This window comes from Narcine bancroftii, chromosome 5 (assembly GCF_036971445.1).
Source record: "Narcine bancroftii isolate sNarBan1 chromosome 5, sNarBan1.hap1, whole genome shotgun sequence".
Taxonomy (NCBI): Eukaryota; Metazoa; Chordata; class Chondrichthyes; order Torpediniformes; family Narcinidae; genus Narcine; species Narcine bancroftii.
The window spans coordinates 174,696,259-174,717,900 of NC_091473.1; the positions used below are offsets into that span (position 1 = coordinate 174,696,259).

The following is a 21,642-nucleotide window of genomic DNA, read 5'->3' on the forward strand; positions in this document are numbered from 1 at the left end:
CCTCAGTCAGAGATTCAATCTGTAAATTTGGTGGGGGGAGGAGGGGGTATGTGGTTAATTATCTATAGTGTTATTGTTCATCTTTTGGGCGGCTCCATGGAGGGGGAGGAACCTCGAGATGCAGCGATGGTTAAATGTTTTCAAAGAATATAACTTAAAATAAATTAAAATGTTTTCATGTTTCATGAAAGTGAAGTTTGTTTTGTATAAATACAGTATAGTATTTTTTTGTCTTTTAAACTGTTTATTCTTTTTTAAAATTTTTTTATTTTTCACACTATAAACCATATTGATCAAGATACATACATTTTCCTTCTTAAATCGTTTTCTCCCCCCTTCCCTCCTCCCCTCCCTCCCTCCCCTCCCATTTATTTAAAGTTCAGAATTTAAGATACATTAAACCTGTCAAACAATTTTGTCATTCAATAAAAATAAACAAGGAATTCCACTGAGTCAGTTCTTTTCATTCTCTTCTCCTTCTGTCATTTTAGGTGGTAGATGTCCACGGTAGGTTTTCTCTATTGTGTTTCATGTATGGCTCCCATATTTGTTCAAATATGTTATTTCTTAAATTATAGGTTATTTTTTCTAATGGAATAAATTTATTCATTTCTATATACCATTGTTGTATTCTCAAGTTATCTTCTAATTTCCAGGATGACATAATACATTTTTTTGCTACAGCTAGGGCTATCATAACAAATCTTTTTTGTGCTCCATCCAAATCGAGTCCAAATTCTTTGTTTTTTATGTTTTATTTAATATCTGGTTTAGATCTTCCCAAAATTTTTTCACTTTCTCACATGTCCAAATTGCATGAATTGTTGTTCCCATTTCCTTTTTACAGTGAAAACATCTGTCAGATACTGTTGGGTCCCATTTATTTAACTTTTGAGGTGTAATGTATAGCCTGTGTATCCAGTTATATTGTATCATACGTATCATCGTGTTTATTGTATTTCTCATAGTTCCGGAGCATAACTTCTCCCATGTTTCATTCTTTATCTTTATGTTTAGATCTTGTTCCCATTTTTGTTTAGTTTTACCATTTGTTTCCTCATTCTCCTTTTCTTGTTGTTTAATATACATGTTTGTTACAAATCTTTTGATTATCATTGTGTCTGTAATCACATATTCAAAATTACTTCCCTCTGGTAACCTCAGACTGCCTCCCAATTTGTCCTTCAAGTAGGATTTCAATTGGTAGTATGCCAACACTGTATCGTGAGTTATATTATATTTATCCTTCATTCGTTCAAAGGATAATAATTTATTTCCCGAAAAACAATTTTCTATTCTTTTGATCCCTTTTTTCTCCCATTCTCTAAAGGAAAGGTTATCTATTGTAAAAGGGATTAGCTGATTTTGCGTCAGTATTAGTTTTGGTAGTTGGTAATTTGTTTTATTCCTTTCTACATGAATCTTCTTCCAAATGTTGAGCAGATGATACAATACTGGAGAATTCCTACGTTGTACCAATTTTTCATCCCATTTATATAATATATGTTCAGGTATCTTTTCCCCTATTTTATCTAGTTCTAATCTAGTCCAATCTGGCTTTTCCCTTGTTTGATAAAAATCTGATAGGTATCTTAATTGTGCGGCTCTATAATAATTTTTAAAGTTTGGTAGTTGTAAGCCTCCTCGTTTATACCATTCTGTTAATTTATCTAGTGCTATCCTCGGTTTCCCCCCCTTTCCATAAAAATTTCCTTATTATTTTCTTTAACTCCTTGAACAATTTCTCTGTTAAGCGTATTGGTAATGTCTGAAATAGGTATTGTATCCTTGGGAAAATGTTCATTTTAATACAGTTTATCCTTCCTATCAGTGTTAGTGGTAAGTCTTTCCAATGTTCTAAGTCGTCTTGTAATTTTTTCATTAGTGGATAATAATTGAGTTTATATAGATGGCCGAGGTTTTTATTTATTTGTATACCTAGGTATTGCATTGCTTGCGTTTGCCATCTGAATGGTGATTCTTTCTTAAATTTTGAGAAATCTGCATTATTCATTGGCATTGCTTCACTTTTATTTGCGTTAATCTTGTATCCCGACACTTCTCCATATTCCTTCAATTTCCTATGTAATTCTTTTATTGATATATCTGGTTCTGCTAAGTATACTATAACGTTATCTGCAAATAGACTGATTTTATATTCCTTGTCTTTTATTTTTATCCCTTTTATTTTATTTTCTGTTCTTATCAGTTCTGCTAGTGGTTCTATGGCTAACGCGAACAATAAGGGAGATAGTGGGCATCCCTGCCTTGTTGATCTGCTTAAGTTAAATTGTTTTGATATATATCCATTTACTGTCACTTTCGCCAATGGCCCCTTATATAATGCTTTAATCCAATTAATATACTTCTCTGGTAAGCTGAATTTTTGTAGTACTTTGAATAAATAATTCCATTCTACTCTGTCAAAGGCCTTCTCTGCATCTAAAGCAACTGCTACTGTTGGGGCTTTATTTCCTTCTACTGCATGAATTAAGTTAATAAATTTACAGATATTGTCTGTTGTTCATCTTTTTTTAATAAATCTAGTTTGGTCTAGATTTACTATTTTTGATACATAGTCGGCTAATCTGTTTGCTAATAGTTTAGCTATTATCTTATAATCTGTGTTAAGTAAAGATATTGGTCTATATGACACTGGTGCGAGTGGATCTTTCCCTGCCTTTGGTATTACTGTAATTATTGCTGTTTTGCATGAATCTGGTAAGCTTTGTGTTTTATCAATCTGGTTGATTACTTCCAGAAGGGGAGGAATTAATAAATCTTTAAATGTTTTATAGAATTCTATTGGGAATCCATCCTCTCCTGGTGTTTTATTATTCGGTATTTTTTTTATTATCTCCTGTATTTCTTCTATTTCAAATGGTTTTGTTAATTTATTTTGTTCCTCTGTTTGTAATTTCGGTAGTTCAATTTTAGTTAAAAATTCATCTATTTTGTCTTCTTTCCCTTCGTTTTCAGTTTGGTATAATTGTTCGTAGAATTCTCTGAAGTTTTCATTAATCTCCGTTGGATTATATGTGATTTGCTTGTCTTTTTTCCTTAATGCCAATACCATTTTCTTAGCTTGTTCTGTCTTAAGCTGCCACGCTAGAATTTTGTGCGTTTTTTCTCCTAGTTCATAATATTTCTGTCTTCATTATGTTCTTCTCCACCTTATATGTTTGTAGTGTTTCATATTTTACTTTTTTATCTGCCAATTCTCTTCTTTTAGTTGTGTCTTCCTTCATTGCTAATTCTTTTTCTATATTTACTATTTCCCTTTCCAACTGCTGTTTCCTGATTGTAGTCCTTCTTCATCTTAGTTACATAACTTATTATTTGCCCTCTGATGAACGCTTTCATTGCATCCCATAGTATAAACTTATCTTTCATTGATTCCGTATTTATTTCAAAGTACATTTTAATTTGTCGTTCAATTAATTCTCTAAAATCCTGCCTTTTAAGTAGCATGGAGTTTAATCTCCATCTATACATTCTTGGTGGGATGTCCTCTAACTCTATTGTCAATAACAGGGGTGAGTGGTCCGATAATAGTCTAGCTTTATATTCCGTTTTCCTAACTCTCTCTTGCATGCGAGCTGATAACAGGAATAGGTCTATTCTTGAGTATGTTTTATGTCTACTCGAATAATATGAATATTCCTTTTCCTTTGGGTGTTGTTTCCTCCATATATCCAAAAGTTGCATTTCTTGCATCGATTTAATTATAAATTTGGTTACTTTGTTCTTTCTGTTAATTTTTTCCAAGTTTTATCCATGTTTGAATCCAAATTAAGGTTGAAATCCCCTCCTATTAGTATGTTCCCTTGCGTGTCTGCTATCTTCAAAAAGATATCTTGCATAAATTTTGATCTTCTCGTTAGATTGAGTAACATTGAGTAAATTCCAAAACTCCGAATATATCTGACATTTTATCATTACATATCTCCCTGCTGGATCTATTATTTCCTCTTCTATTTTGATTGGTACATTTTTACTGATTAATATAGCTACTCCTCTAGCTTTTGAATTATATGACACTGCTGTTACATGTCCTACCCAATCTCTCTTTAATTTCTTGTGTTCCACTTCAGTTAAGTGTGTTTCTTGTAAATTTAGCAGTTTCTTACTTTTGATTTGGTTATGTATTCCATTAATATTTAAAGTCATATAGTTCAACATAGCCATTTTATACCTTGTTTGTCTTTCCTTTCCGTTTCCTCATCATCACCTTTCCTTCTTATCCATTTCTGCTTTCTTTTTTTGAACACATTATAAGACAACATTTCTAAAACATAAAATGTTTCCATTATTCTCCTATCTAAAATTCCTTTAACCCCACTATCCCCTCCCCTTCCTGAGTTGCCCTTTGTCCCTTGTCGGGCAACCACATCTCCCCTCTCCATTTGGATTTGCGAATTCACTCGCAAGCGTCAACTGATTTCGCAGTGACCGTAATTCTTCCCCACCCAGCCCCCCCAGAAAAGATTTTAATCTTTATATATAACAAAGGTCACTCTCTTAATTCCCCCCCATACTTCCTTTCTTCCCTTTCTTTCCCTTCTTAGTTCTTACCTATACTCTATTTTTTTTATATATACATACACAGATACACATATATATATATATATATATATTCTTTTTCTTCTTTCTTTGGCTTGGCTTCGCGGACGAAGATTTATGGAGGGGGTAAAAAAGTCCACGTCAGCTGCAGGCTCGTTTGTGGCTGACCAGTCCGATGCGGGACAGGCAGACACGATTGCAGCGGTTGCAAGGGAAAATTGGTTGGTTGGGGTTGGGTGTTGGGTTTTTCCTCCTTTGCCTTTTGTCAGTGAGGTGGGCTCTGCGGTCTTCTTCAAAGGAGGCTGCTGCCCGCCAAACTGTGAGGCGCCAAGATGCACGGTTTGAGGCGTTATCAGCCCACTGGCGGTGGTCAATGTGGCAGGCACCAAGAGATTTCTTTAGGCAGTCCTTGTACCTTTTCTTTGGTGCACCTCTGTCACGGTGGCCAGTGGAGAGCTCGCCATATAATACGATCTTGGGAAGGCGATGGTCCTCCATTCTGGAGACGTGACCCATCCAGCGCAGCTGGATCTTCAGCAGCGTGGACTCGATGCTGTCGACCTCTGCCATCTCGAGTACCTCGACGTTAGGGGTGTGAGCGCTCCAATGGATGTTGAGGATGGAGCGGAGACAACGCTGGTGGAAGCGTTCTAGGAGCCGTAGGTGGTGCCGGTAGAGGACCCATGATTCGGAGCCGAACAGGAGTGTGGGTATGACAACGGCTCTGTATACGCTTATCTTTGTGAGGTATTTCAGTTGGTTGTTTTTCCAGACTCTTTTGTGTAGTCTTCCAAAGGCGCTATTTGCCTTGGCGAGTCTGTTGTCTATCTCATTGTCGATCCTTGCATCTGATGAAATGGTGCAGCCGAGATAGGTAAACTGGTTGACCGTTTTGAGTTTTGTGTGCCCGATGGAGATGTGGGGGGGCTGGTAGTCATGGTGGGGAGCTGGCTGATGGAGGACCTCAGTTTTCTTCAGGCTGACTTCCAGGCCAAACATTTTGGCAGTTTCCGCAAAGCAGGATGTCAAGCGCTGAAGAGCTGGCTCTGAATGGGCAACTAAAGCGGCATCATCTGCAAAGAGTAGTTCACGGACAAGTTTCTCTTGTGTCTTGGTGTGAGCTTGCAGGCGCCTCAGATTGAAGAGACTGCCATCCGTGCGGTACCGGATGTAAACAGCGTCTTCATTGTTGGGGTCTTTCATGGCTTGGTTCAGCATCATGCTGAAGAAGATTGAAAAGAGGGTTGGTGCGAGAACACAGCCTTGCTTCACGCCATTGTTAATGGAGAAGGGTTCAGAGAGCTCATTGCTGTATCTGACCCGACCTTGTTGGTTTTCGTGCAGTTGGATAATCATGTTGAGGAACTTTGGGGGATTATCCATATATATATATATATATATGTACCTACATACACACATACATATAGTTTGTGGTCATTTTTGTTCTCATTTTGTTCTCTCTGTCTGTTTTGTAGTTGTTCTGCAAATTTTCGTGTTCCTCTGGATCCAAGAATAGTCTGTTTTGCTGCCCTGGAATAACTATTTTAAGCACCGCTGGATACTTTAGCATAAATTTATATCCTTTTTTCCATAGGATCGTTTTTGCTGTATTAAACTCCTTCCTCTTCTTCAGGAGTTCAAAACATATCTGGATAGAAAATTTTTTTTTGACCTTTGTATTCCAGTGGTTTTTGGTCTTCTCTTATTTTCCTCATTGCTTTCTCCAAAATATTTTCTCTTCTTGTATATCTTAGGAATTTTACTAGAATGGATCTTGGTTTTTGTTGTGGTTGTGGTTTAGGGGCTAATGTTCTGTGTGCCCTTTCCATTTCCATTTCTTCCTGTAATTCTGGTCTTCCTAGGACCCTGGGGATCCATTCTTTTATAAATTCTCTCATATTCTTGCCTTCTTCATCTTCCTTAAGGCCCACTATCTTTATATTGTTTCTTCTATTATAATTTTCCATTACATCTATCTTCTGAGCTAACAGCTCTTGTGTCTCTTTAACTTTTTTATCAGATTCTTCTAATTTCTTTTTTAAGTCATCTACTTCCATTTCTATGGTTGTTTCTCGATCTTCCACCTTGTCCACTCTTTTTCCTATATCTGACATGATCATCTCTAATCTATTCATTTTTTCTTCTGTACTTTTTACTCTTTTTATTTCACTGAATTCTTGTGACTGCCATTCTTTTACTGATTCCATATATTCTTTAAAAAAAAATATATCCATGTACTTGCCCTTCCCTTCATCTTCCATTTCTCTGTGTTCTTCCTCTTCTTCTTCTGAGTCCACTCCAGGATCTGTGTCCTTTACCTCTGTCTCTTCTGGTTTTCTTGTTGGTTTGTTTGTTTTATTTTGTTGGGTATTTTTGGTCTTCTTATTTTTACTAGAAGTGTCTTGATGCTGGTCTTCTTCCTCTGGGTTGGTCATCTGTTGTTTCTTTGATTTCTTTTTACTCTCTTCTTTCTTGTTCTCGTTATTTTCTATGTTTTCCTCTTGCTGCTTTGTTGTGGTTGTCAATTTCAGCTGTGGAGATCGACTCCTCAGCTGGTCACCCCTCCCGTCAGTGTTATTTTTGTCTTGCGCATCGCGCATGCGTGACTCCTTGCGCATGCGTGGTTGCGCACTTTTGTTTGGCTCCGTGAGCCATTTTTGTAGTCTCGAGTTCGGGGACTTCAACTGACCTTATGGAGCGGGCTTCTCTCTCGACGGCGGGCCTCCTTGTACAGGTAAGGCCTTCACCTTCTTCTTCCGACGTCTTTTCTTCTTCTCTTCTTCCCGTTGCTTTTGGCTTTTCTTTTTTCGCTGCCATTTTCTCCACACCTTTACTTTCACTTTATTTTGGTTTTTGTGTTTGTGCCTTTGTTTTTTCACTGTCTTATTTTTACTTTTCCGGAGAGGGCTGGAGTTCCCCGACCGGCCACTACTCCATCACGTGACTCCTCTAAACTGTTTATTCTTAATGCAATGCAGGTGTATTAGTTAGGCATTGTAAAAGTAAGTCTCAAGCAATTGGAAAATACACTTATCCAGCATCTACCAATCCCCATAGGTGCCAGATACCAAGGGTTTTTACTGTATTATGTTTGATCACTTCATAATATTGAGAATTAAACAGACATATTTATCATTTCAAGTGACTAATAATCACTAGACCATTGCCATTAAGTAAGAGTTAATCATCATACCTCTTCCAAACTGAGCTGAAGATACTCAAAAACCTTGAAGGGATTCCTCTTGCAGACTATCCTCTCTGTCAACTCAAAACAAGAAAACAAAATATCATGTGCTTGTTTAGCCAAATTCACTTTTGAACCCACATAGCTTTTAGTCGTAAATGCTCTAAGTGGATGTGATAATGTTCCAAGGGCATTTCAACTTTGCTATAGAAATTTCAATGTACCCTAATATCTACTCACACTTGAAAAATGGTTTGAGTTACAGGTATTAAACTGCACTCACATTTAGTCCCAAGCCAAATATTTTGACATTGCAATTAACATGACTTACAAAACCAGATTTTCCCAATTTTGTCAAATAAACATGAAGTGACTCTTCAGCTCCCATAATTAGACTGGATAATAGTGATTTTACCACTATTCAATGAAATGCATCAGGCACCTACAATGTACCTTGTTAGTTAAAATACAATAAAGAAGAGATTAGAGTGAAGAAACATAAAGAGCTTGCAGATGCAGTTAGGTCAGGTACAATGCAGTTAATTGGAGCAGGCAGCCCACAGGGGATGGCCCAAGTGAGTGGACCAAATGAAGCCCACTCATGGGGGAATGCAGAGCAATGAGAGCTGAATCTTTTAGGGTCCTATTCCACACAATGGACATCTGGATTTCACTTCTCCCAAGATCTGGGGCCTGATAAGACTTTTGATTGACAAGATTATCAAGGGACACAGGATGGTGGGTAAATAGCGCTTAAGAACCTGACTTAAAGTGTTTCATCATGTACATCCACACAGGAAAAGGGAAAAAGGATTTAAAATAAAATACAATGAACAACTTAGAACTGGGGCCAATCAAAATAACCAAACAGCCTCTTTGCATAAATCAATTAAAATTATTGGTTTAGTACCAAATACAAAGGGAGGGAAAAATAAAGATTTTATTTCAAGATTAGAATTTAAATGTGGTGAAGTATTTCAGGTTTGTTCCCTTTTACCATACGAGGTGCAGTTTTGGAGCCTGAGCAAAAAGATGTTAATTGCAAAAAAATAGACTTTAAATTAAAGGTTGTACAGCCTTTTGAATTCACAAGGTTGTTTGGTCATCCAACAGAGGTATTCAAAATAAATAAAAGCTTTTGTAGAAAGATTCTCTCCTCTGGTGGGGGAACCCGGAACAAGCAAGCTTAATCTTAAAATCAGAACTTGCTATTTCAGGGTCACAACCTAGGAAGCCCCCCTCCCACCTCACAAGTATTCTAGATTTCACCTCCCCCCCTAAAAAGCTGAGCCTGATTGGCAAAAGCATCAAGGGAAGATGGGTAAATGAATATCACCTACAACTTCAACAAATGACAGAACAGAACCCAAATATCCTGCTCTTGTCCTTATGTTTAAAAACTTTTTACAGGTTGCAACATTAACGAAGTATTGAACGAACCTCATGATATGGAAGATGTTGAGCTCAAAGGGTGTTCAGAATATTCTACGGATTTCAATAGATTCTAATTTTGTTTAGTAAAACTATTATTGGAAGTCTCAGTGGACAATGTTTGCAGTAGTTAGAATACAGAAACCAACAAAGATTTGCTGCCATTGTGAAGGGCGGGATGAACAGATTGTATAGTACTAATTGGATGGCTCAAGTGTAAGGGTATTTCTGAGCACTGCAGTGGTCAGACACTTGTGGACTGCAACTAATTTCAAAAGCAAGCAAATGTTTTGAGGAAGCATTTAATTACTAGAGGAAAATAATTACAATAACTATTTTTTAAAAATTTACAAGCAAAAGAACAATAACAAACCAAAAGATCGACTGAATTTGGAGACTGTGAATTAGTGCCACGTTCACAATAGTTTTCCACTCAGCAGTTTGTTCAAATTAGAACATTACAGCACAGTTTAGGCTCTTCAGCTCACAATGTTGTGCCAGCCGATGTAAATCTACTCCACAACAATCTAATTTGTTCCCCTGCCTCACACCCATAACTCTCTATTTTTTCTTGCATCCATGATCCTATCCAAGAGCCTTTTGAATGTGGCTTTTGTGGCAGCCCCCACCCCCACTGCTCTTCTACAGCTAGGTAGAACAGAACTACAGCATTTGGATTTGGGTTTAAGAGAGTTACCAACATTCTAATGCAGTCTTTAATCATGGTGCTTACCTCACTATTCAATGCCTGATCATCACCTGGCTGAATGTTTTCTACCACTAGTAGATATTCGTGCTCTGTAGAAAGCTTGTTATCTTGAATTGAATTATGCTGTTGAGCCTCTTTCAAAATATCTTTATATCGGCAGCCACAGTGTATAATGAAATCATTATGTCTGGGACAATGTACATTTACCAAATCTTCCTCTTCAGTTTCACAGTATCCACCTTTTGCTAAAAGATCATCAGGCGTGTCACCATCTGAACAATGTTGCTTATTTTGAAGGCTTATTTTTCCATTTTGGGTTTCTCCTGGATTTTGAACACAGTCAGTTTCAGTTGTAGGGACCTTAGCGTTCCTGTTTATTTCCTGTGAACCATCACTAAATTTATTGCTTTTGTCATCAGAGGGCAAATCAATTGTTTGTGTGTAATTTTGAAGCATTTTTTCAATGTAACTGTCCTCTTGGCCTTGTGCTTGCAGGAGGCTTCTGGCCCAATTTACACGATGCTGAAACCTACAGACAGTGAGAAATATAAGAGGCTTTACTGGTATGCTTCATAAGACTTTCAAAAAGGTACAACTAAACCCCTATCCTCTAAACAAAAGAAACTTCTTTTTCCGCTGAAAGAAGTTAATTCATTGATTTGTGTGGTAAGCTTCCGGAAAGTGGTTGATTCAGCATATTACTGAGCAACGAGTATAGATTAATTAATTTTACTCATTGCAAAGAACACCTAAACAACAAAAGCATCAAAAAACGTGGATGTATTTTTTTTTCCAGTCACTGCTCTAGATTATAAATAGCTGAGGGTCCATTACTGATCCCTGTGGCAACCTGTTTGAAAAAAATCTTATTTCTAAACTCTTTGACTAATTATTGAAGCATGGTAGCGATTTATCTTTTACTCTCAGCTTCTATTTTATGCAAGTCTTCGGTATGGTAACTCATAGCACCTTCAGAAAATCCAGATTTGCTGCACCCACTCTTTCTGTTTACTATACTTCAGATCAAATCCACGGTAAACTCAAGACAAACACCACTTCTCTTACGTAAAAACATACCGACTCTGCATAATCTGCTATGATGTTAGAAATGTCATTTCGCCAAGTCCTTAACAGATACTAGAAATTTCCCAATTTAAAGCCCTCCCTCCCATGTTCTTCTCCCCAATTTCTTTTTTTTAAATTTTTTTTTATTTTTCACGCTACAAACCACATTGATCAAGATACATACATTTTCCTTTTCAAATATATACAGTGTCATTTTCTCCCAGCCCCCCCCCCTCCCTCTTCTCCCCAATTTCTTGAATAGCAGTTATCTGGTCTTTAAATGAATCAACTCAACCATAGCTTTAACCCAAACAGGTACACCAATAGGAAGAAAACTATGGAGAAACTGAGAGGAGTTGGCCTACATAGTTCCAGGGGTACAAAAGACATAAAAGACAACATCTGTTATCAATCAGCAGTGGTAAAACTTGTCCAGTACCTCATGAAAGATAGGATTTTATCAGATTAAAACATTCTAACACAAAGTAACTTTCTAGACAAATAAAATTATTTTAATTAAAAAAAAATAGAAACCAAGAAATATTTTAGATAGTATGATCAATGAATTATTTTGCAAAACTGCTACTCTGCCAAACCAAGGCTATCTGTAAATTGGAGGAACAACACCTATCTTAATATTTTTTTTTCTGGGTACTTTCCAACCCGATGGCATTAATATTGACTTCTCCGGTTTCTGAGACCACTCCCTGTCCTGCCCCTCTTCCCTGTCCCTCAGTCTCCTTTCCTCCAGCTCTCCACCCTCTTCCCTCTCCATCCACAGAGCCACCCCTCCCTTATCCACCTATTACCCCCTGCCTGTGAGCCTGCGCTCCTGCCCCCCACCATTTTATTCAGGCAACTGCATAAGTTTTGCTCATGCCTTGAGCTCAGGTCCGAAATGTTGGTTATCTTTGCTATCTAAAGTACGCTGTTTGACCTGCTGAGTTTCTCCAGCCTTGTTTTTACTTCATTCATGGCGTCTGCAGATTTTCATGTTTTACTCCATGACAATTGAACTTACTTTGTTAATGAAATTATAGGCAGGTGCAGAGAATTGTAATCTACAGAAAAAAGAGAAAATGAATATATTTCAAGAATACAACCAAAAACAAAATGTATTTTTATACTTTACTATTTGACTAAAGTTCCCATAATTTTCTTTTAAAAAAACTCGCATGGATAAGGCATGAGGTCTTCCTCCTCATCAGTGTGCACAGGGCAAGAAATCACAACTAAAATTACTGTTAAAACTTCACAGATGAGTTGACAGAAAACACTCTCAAGGGCTTCTTTTTTTAAAAAAAAACCCACAGAATCTGCTTGGGCCTCCTTCCACTCCATAGCACCACCCAGTGGTGGTTTATCGTCCAAGTCCAGACATTCTGTAAAGAAGACCCCGCATTAAGCCCGCTTTGGTAATTTACACGGAACCAAACAAAGCTGGCAATAATGCCAGGTCAGTATGTCATTTTACACAACAAACTGGCACTCTGGGAGCAAAAGAGGCGGGATGTCCAACACAAGAGCACCAGCGTCTAGTGTGATGTATAACATATGCGTCAGACATTGCTTTCGATGCAAAAATGGCAGTTGAACTTGAGTGCTTTTGCTAGCTGTGAACATTTATCCCACTCTTCAAACGCAACAAATTTTCTGCACATCGTACACAACTTTATGATGCGCAGATGGAACCATAATTTCTGTAAGCAATGTGCTCATGTGATCAGAAATACATTGGAGGAGAAATTGAAGGGAAGTAGGGAGCTGTTTGAGGCAGAAAGGCATGTAGACCTTAGATGCCGTTGTTCTTGTGAGTCAATTCGCGTTGGACCTCAGATAGAATGATATAGAGCAGAGAGAGAGAGGCCACATGGGCCCGTGCTCTGATCTAATGTCCTCAACAATTTTGATGAAGACGAGTGGCGGAGAAATTTCTGTACTTTTGACTTTGTACTGGAACTCATTTAGCCTCACCTGAGGCGCAAGTCAACAAACTGGCGACAGCCTCTGGGACCTAAGCTTAGACTAGCTGTGGCTTTGTGGTGGTGTGCTACCCTCATGTGAATATTGATCCATCAATTGTATTTTTGGTGTTGGTGTCACCAAGTTGCTGAAGCGTTGAAGAAGACCCTTTGTAAACGTTTTGTTGACCTGCCGAGTGGTGCACAACTTAATGAGACAATGGAGGAATTTTCAGAACAGGGGTATCCAATGTGTGCTAGTGCCATCGATGGTACACATATTCCCGTCATCACCCCCCACCCCCATGATGACGTACCAGCCCAATACAATCGGAAAGGATGGCACTCCATTGTTCTTCAAGCTGTTATTGACCATAACTGCTGGTAAGGATCACAGCTGGAGTTACAATTATTTGTCTTTATCAATGTTTCAGATGTCAATCTATACACAGACTTTTTGTTGTTCCAGATTCACAGATGTGTACATGGGTTGGCCTGGTCACACGCATGATGCTCAAGTTTTAACCAACTTGCCCATCTACAGAAAAGCTGAAGATCAAGGCGGGTACCTTCCTATGTGAAGTAAGTTTATACTGTATAGTAATGTATGTGTTAATCAATCAATTGTGTAGGATACAACCACAGTCAAATATATAAATGTTTGAACTGAAGGAGTGACTGACTGAGTCTACTTCAGAAACTTATGACAAGTCCAAGGGTCAGGTTGAATCTTTTTATTGTGTTACAAGATCAAACCAGCAACCACAAAGGCGGCACATCACACAGGGGTAAAGATGAACAATTACTTTATTAATAAAAATTCACCTTCAACCTTTAATTCAAAATCCCCCCTTTAATAACAATGTCCACTGGTTACTATGCAAATTTCTGTAACAGTGTAAAACTAATAATTTCCCCAGCCTAAATATAACATATGGAATTAAAGACTAAGTTATATTTCCAACCAGCCCACAGAAAATCTAAGACACAAAACCAACACAAAACTTCGATCTCAACCGAAGCAAAGATCATAAACAAAATTCAGTTTGTTTGGCAAACTGAAGCCAAAAGATCTTTGAGAGAGAAAGAGAGAGAGACAAAATTCAAAGTTGTCTTCTTGTGTTGCTGCAGAGAGAGGAACCACTGGCTTGGTCTGGATCCTTCTGGCTACCTATGGAATGTTCATCCCTTTTAAAATGCCCAACATTCTAAACTGCCTCCCAGACAATGACTCTGCTTGGGCCTCCTTCCACTCCATAACACCACCCAGTGGTGGTTTATCATCCAAGTCCAGACATTTTTAGATCATTTTCTGCACATGCCCAGTCCGTCTCCCACTCTCTCAGCAGTCTACCTTCACCTTGGCTCTCTAAGGCAAACTGTCACTTTCGAGCACAAAATCACACAACACATAGACCAATACACAACACAGAACTCTGTAACAATTGTAAAACAGCCACTAGAAAACATTAGTGAACTGATTGTTATCTCAGAGATCTCATAAAGTACTTATACATCTACAGTGCTCTGCCCACAGAAATCCAAAACTGTTAACGGAGTGGAAATCCCCATACATCTCATCGGAGACCCAGCTGACCCCCTCAGGAAGTGATTGATGAAGAGGTTCACTAATCACCACGCAGGGAGAAGTCATGTGATGGAGTAGTGGCCGGTCAGGGAATTCCAGCCCTCTCCAGAAAAGTAAAAAAAAACGCACAAAACACAAAGGTACAAGAGTAAAAATTAAAACAAAGTAAAAATAAAGGTGAGAAGAAAATGGCAGCCAAGAGAGAAAAGTCGAAAACAACGGGAAGAAGAGAAGAAGAAAGAAAGTCAGAAGAAGAAGGTGAAGGCCTTACCTGTCCGAGGAGGCCCGCCGCGGAGAGAGAAGCCCGCTCCCTCAGGTCAGTGGAAGTCCCGAGCTCGGGACTACAAAAATGGCTCGAGGAGCCGAGTAAAAGTGCGCAACCGCGCATGCGTGAGGAGTCGCGCATGCGCGATGCGCATGAAAAAAAACACACTGACGGGAGGGGGGAACAGCTGCAGAGTCGATCTCCACAGCTGAGAGAGACACCTGCAACACAGCAACAGGTGCAGAATAGAGAAAATAACGACAACAAGAAAGAAGAGGGTAAAAAGAAAACAAGGAAACAACAGATGGTCAACCCAGAGGAAGAAGAAGAAGAACAGAAAGAAATGGAAGAAGAAGAGAAAGGCAAGACAATGGATACATCTTTTTTTAAAGAATATATGGAATCATATATATGGAATCATATATTAATTTTAGTAATTACAAGGATTTAATGAGATAAAAGAAGAATTAAGAGTGCAGAAGAAGAAATGAATAAAATAGAAATGGTCATATCAGAGATAGGAAAAAGAGTGGATAATGTGGAAGAACGAGAAATAATGGTAGAAATGGAAGTAGAGGACAAAAGAGAAATTAGAAGAATCTAATAAAAAAGTTAAAGAGGCGCATGAGCTGTTAGCTCAGAAGATAGATATAATGGAAAACTATAATAGAAGAAATAATATAAAGATAGTGGGCTTTAAGGAAGATGAAGAAGGCAAGAATATGAGAGAATTTATAAAAGATTGGATCCCCAGGGTCCTAGAATTACAGGAAGAAATGGAAATAGAGAGGGCACATAGAACATTAGCCCCGAAACCACAACCGCAGCAAAAACCAAGATCCATTTTAGTAAAATTCTTAAGATATAAAACAAGAGAAAATATATTGGAGAAAGCAATGAAAGCAATGAAGAAAATAAGAGAAGACAAAAAGCCACTGGAATACAAAGGTCAAAAAATTTTTTTCTATTCAGACATAAGTTTTGAACTCCTGAAGAAGAGGAAGGAGTTCAATACAGCAAAAATGATCTTATGGAAAAAAGGATATAAATTTATGTTAAAGTACCCAGCGGTACTTAAAATAGTTATTCCAGGGCAACAAAACAGACTATTCTCGGATCCAGAGGACGCACGAAAATTTACAGAACAATTACAAAACAAGCAGAGAGATGAAGAAATGTAATGAGAGTAAAAATGACCATGAACTATATGTATGTGTGTATATGGGTATATATATATATAGATGTGTATGTATATATGTGTATACATGAATGTATCCGTATTTAGAGGAAAATATATAGAGTATAGATAAGAATTAATAAGGGAATGAGATTTCTCTTGGTGCCTGCCACATTGACCACCGCCAGTGGGCTGATAACGCCTCAAACCGTGCATCTTGGCGCCTCACAGTTTGGCGGGCAGCAACCTCCTTTGAAGAAGACCGCAGAGCCCACCTCACTGACAAAAGGCAAAGGAGGAAAAACCCAACACCCAACCCCAACCAACCAATTTTCCCCTGCAACCGCTGCAACCGTGTCTGCCTGTCCCGCATCGGACTTGTCAGCCACAAACGAGCCTGCAGCTGACGTGGACTTTTTACCCCCTCCATAAATCTTCGTCCGCGAAGCCAAGCCAAAGAATAAGGGAATGAAAGGGAATAGAGAGAATAAGGAGGGAATTAAAAGAGTGACCTTTGTTATATATGAAAATTGAAATCTTTTCCGGGGGGTGGCTGGGTGGGGAGGAGTTACGGTCACTGCAAAATCAGTTGACGTTTGCGAGTGAATTCGCAAATCCAAATGGAGAGGGGAGATGTGGTTGTCCAACAAGGGATAAAGGGCAACTCAGGAGGGGGAGGGGAGAATGGGGTTAAAGAAGTTTTAAATAGGAGAATAAGGAAAATGTTTGATGTTTTAGAAATGTTGTCTTATAAAGTGTTCAAAACAAGAAAGCAGAAATGGATAAGAAGGAAAGGTGATGATGGAGAAACGGAAAGGGAAGATAAACAAAGTATGAAATGGCTACGTTGAACTATATGAGTTTAAATATTAACGGAATACATAACCAAATCAAAAGGAAGAAACTGCTAAATTTACTGAAAAAAAAATTGATATAGCATTAGTGCAAGAAACACATTTAACTGAATTGGAGCACAAGAAATTAAAGAGAGATTGGGTAGGACATGTAACAGCAGCGTCGTATAATTCAAAAGCAAGAGGAGTAGCTATATTAATCAGTAAAAATGTACCAATTAAAATAGAAGAGCAAATAATAGATCCAGCAGGGAGATATGTAATGATAAAATGTCAGATATATTCGGAGTTTTGGAAATTACTCAATGTATATTCACCTAACAAAGAAGATCAAAAGTTTATGCAAGATATTTTTTTGAAGACAGCAGATACGCAAGGGAACATATTAATAGAAGGGGATTTCAACCTTAATTTGGATTCAAATATGGATAAAACTGTGAAAAAAATTAACAGAAAGAACAAAGTAACCAAATTTATAATTAAATCGGTGCAAGAAATGCAACTTTGGATATATGGAGGAAACAACACCCAAAGGAAAAGGAATATTCATATTATTCGGGTAGACATAAAACATACTCAAGAATAGACCTATTTCTGTTATCAGGTCGTATGCAAGATAGAGTAAGAAAAACAGAATATAAAGCTAGAATATTATCGGACCATTCACCCTTGATATTGACAATAGAGATAGAGGACATCCCTCCAAGAATGTATAGATGGAGATTAAACTCCATGCTACTTAAAAGGCAGGATTTTAGAGAATTAATTGAAAGACAAATTAAAATGTACTTTGAAATAAATACGGAATCAGTGAAAGATAAGTTTATACTATGGGATGCAATGAAAGCGTTCATTAGAGGGCAAATAATGTTATGTAACCAAGATGAAGAAGGACTATAATCAGGAAACAGAGCAGTTGGAAAGGGAAATAGTAAATATAGAAAAAGAATTAGCAATGAAGGAAGATACATCTAAAAGAAGAGAATTGGCAGATAAAAAAATAAAATATGAAACACTACAAACATATAAGGTGGAGAAGAACATAATGAAGACAAAACAGAAATATTATGAACTAGGGGAAAAAACGCACAAAATTCTAGCATGGCAGCTTAAGACAGAACAAGCTAAGAAAATGGTATTGGCATCAAGGAAAAAAGACAAACAAATCACATATAATCCAACGGAGATCAATGAAAACTTTAGAGAATTCTATGAACAATTATACCAAATTGAAAACGAAGGGAAAGAAGGCAAAATAGATGAATTTTTAACTAAAATTGAACTACCAAAATTACAAATAGAGGAACAAAATAAATTAACAGAACCATTTGAAATAGTAGAAATACAAGAGATAATAAAAAAAAACTACCAAATAATAAAACACCACGAGAGGATGGATTCCCAATAGAATTCTATAAAACATTTAAAGATTTATTAATTCCTCCCCTCCTGGAAGTAATCAACCAGATTGACAAAACACAAAGCTCACCAGATTCATGTAAAAAACAGCAATAATTGCAGTAATACCAAAGCAAGGAAAAGATCCACTCGCACCAGCGTCATACAGGCCAATATCATTACTTAACACAGATTATAAGATAATAGCTAAACTATTAGCAAACAGATTAGCAGATTATGTACCTAAAATGGTAAATCTAGACCAAACTGGATTTATTAAAAAAAGACGCACAACAGACAATATTTGTAAATTTATTAACTTAATTCATGCAGTAGAAGGGAGTAAAGTGCCAACAGTAGCAGTTGCTTTAGACGCAGAGAAGGCCTTTGACAGAGTAGAATGGAATTATTTATTCAAAGTATTGTAAACATTCAGTTTACCAGAGAAGTATATTAATTGGATTAAAGCATTAATCGCCATTGGCGAAAGTGACAGTAAATGGATATATATCAAAGCAATTTAACTTAAGCAGATCAACAAGGCAGGGATGCCCACTATCACCCTTATTGTTTGCGTTAGCTATAGAACCACTAGCAGAATTGATAAGAACAGAAAATAATATAAAAGAGATAAAAATAAAAGACAAGGAATATAAAATCAGTTTATTTGCGGATGATGTTATAGTATACTTAACAGAACCAGAACTATCAATAAAAGAATTATATAAGAAATTGAAGGAATATGGAGAAGTGTCGGGTTACAAGATTAACGTAAATAAAAGTGAAGCAATGCCAATGAATAATGCAGATTTCTCAAAATTTAAGAAGGAATCACCATTCAGATGGCAAATGCAAGCAATAAGATACCTAGGTATACAAATAAATAAAAATCTCGGCCATCTATATAAACTCAATTATTATCCACTAATGAAAAAATTACAGGGCGATTTAGAGCATTGGAAAGATTTACCATTAGCACTAATAGGAAGGATAAACTGTATTAAAATGAACATTTTCCCAAGGATATTATACCTATTTCAGGCATTGCCAATACACTTGACAGAGAAATTCTTCAAGGAGTTAAAGAAAATAATAAGGAAATTTTTATGGAAAGGGGGGGGAAACCGAGGATAGCACTAGATAAATTAACAGAATGGTATAAACAAGGATGCTTACAACTGCCAAACTTTAAAAATTATTATAGAGACGCACAATTAAGATACCTATCAGATTTTTACCAAACAAGGGAAAAGCCAGATTGGACTAGATTAGAACTAGATAAAATAGGGGAAAAGATACCTGAACATATATTATATAAATGGGATGAAAAATTGGTACAACGTAGGAGTTCTCCAGTATTACATCATCTGCTCAATATTTGGAAGAAGATTCATGTAGAAAGGAATAAAACAAATTACCAATGACCAAAACTAATAATGACGCAAAATCAGTTACTCCCTTTTACAATAGATAACCTTTCCTTTAGAGAATAGGAGAAAAAAGGGATCAAAAGAATAGAAAATTGTTTTTCAGGAAATAGATTATTATCCTTTGAACAAATGAAGGATAAATATAATATAACTCAAGATACAGTGTTGGCATATTACCAATTGAGATCCTACTTGAAGGACAAATTGGGAAGCAGTCTGAGGTTACCAGAGGGAAGTAACTTTGAATATGTGATTACAGATACAATGATATTCAAAAGATTTATAACAAATATGTATATTAAACTGCAAGAAAAGGAGAATGAGGAAACAAATGGTGAAACTAAACAAAAATGGGAACAAGATTTAAATATAAAGATAAAAAAGGAAACATGGGAGAAGTTATGCTCTGGAACGATGAGAAATACAATAAATACGAGGTTACGTATGATATAATATAACTGGATACACAGGCTATACATTGCACCTCAAAAGTTAAATAAATGGGACCCAACAGTATCTGACAGATGTTTTTGTTGTAAAAAAGAAATGGGAACAACAATTCATGCAATCTGGACGTGTGAGAAAGTAGAAAAATTTTGGGAAGATCTAAACCAGATATTAAATAAAATTACAGAAACCAATATACCAAAAAACCCAGAGATCTTCCTCCTAAGTTACATAAAATAACAAAGAATTTGGACTTGATTTGGATGGTGCACAAAAAAGATTTGTTAAGATAGCTCTAGCCGTAGCAAAAAAATGTATTATGTCAACCTGGAAATTGGAAGATAATTTGAGAATACAACAATGGAATATAGAAATGAATAAATGTATTCCATTAGAAAAAATAACATATGGTTTAAGAAATAATATTGAAATATTTGAACAAATATGGGAGCCATACATGAAACACAATAGAGAAAACCTACCGGGGACATTTACCACCTAAATTAACGAAAGGAGAAGGAAATGAAAAGAATTGACTCAGTGGAATTTCTTGTTTATTTTTATTGAGTGACAACATTGTTTGACTGGTTTAATGTATCTTAGATTTTGTACTTTAAATGAATGGGGGGGGAGGTAGGGAGGGTGGGATGGGAGGAGGGAGGGGGGGAGAAAATGACACTGTATATATTTGAAAAGGAAAATGTGTGTATCTTGGTCAATGTGGTTTATGGTGTGAAAAATAAAAAAATAAATAAATAAAAACTAATCACCACGCACTCGAGCAACGTCAACAAAACCTTAACTACCACTTGAGTTCTGCAAGGATGCTGATAGAAAATGCTTTCAGACATTTCAAAGGTCGCTGGAGGTGCCTGGCTAAGCGACTTGATATTTGAACCACTTGGTATCAGAAGTTGTTTTTGCCTGTTGTGTTCTACACATACAAGCAATCAACAACGAGCATGTCTTGCCAAAGTGGAACACTGAGTACCTGATCTCCCTGAGCCTGATCGAGTTGCTTATCAGGGTGCACAAGCAGTCACCAGACTATCCATGAAGCAATTATGCTAATTCTGTGAGCAATTTAGATAAACAGATAACAACTTTTAGTAAATGTATATTGCACATGTCAGAGAATTGTAGTGTACTGGAAACATGAAACCACAATAAAATGGGTGAATTCAATGGTGTATCACTATTTACAACTGTGCAAACAAACAAAACACCAATGACCATGTGCAGAAGTAGTAAGGCACCACAGTGTGGATAACTGTTAAATCACTCCAGCAGCTGGAGGAAGGTGGTGGTTGAAATGACTCGTATGTCTTGCCCGTGTGGTGGATGCTGTCATTCTGCTGTGGTGGCGGTGAATAATGCTGCCTCAGGAGCACAGTATTGTGCGGGATTTTGGTGCAGTTGAGCAGGAGCAAGGTGTTGTGGTGATGTCCTTAAACATGTTGCTGAACCCATTCATCTGCTCGCTCACATCTATCGGCCTCCTGTGCTGCCACCTCCACCTCTTGTACCTCTCTCCTCAGCTGCTCTTCATGGACCCTCTGCATTTCCAATT

At 37.2% G+C, this 21,642-nt stretch overlaps 1 protein-coding gene across 4 annotated transcripts in view; it reads right to left on the reverse strand.

Moving 5' to 3' along the window:
• Nucleotides 1-21,642, reverse strand: part of tsen2 (TSEN2 tRNA splicing endonuclease subunit) — a 44,031-nt gene that overhangs the window by 8,469 nt on the left and 13,920 nt on the right. For all 4 annotated transcript variants that reach the window (XM_069939841.1, XM_069939844.1, XM_069939840.1 and 1 more), the window contains exons 4-6: nucleotides 11,974-12,013; nucleotides 9,912-10,416; nucleotides 7,757-7,828 (exon numbers count right to left, since the gene is read on the reverse strand). In XM_069939841.1, coding sequence (XP_069795942.1) covers nucleotides 7,757-7,828; nucleotides 9,912-10,416; nucleotides 11,974-12,013 — 617 coding nt within the window. The remainder of the gene's footprint in view (nucleotides 1-7,756; nucleotides 7,829-9,911; nucleotides 10,417-11,973; nucleotides 12,014-21,642) is intronic.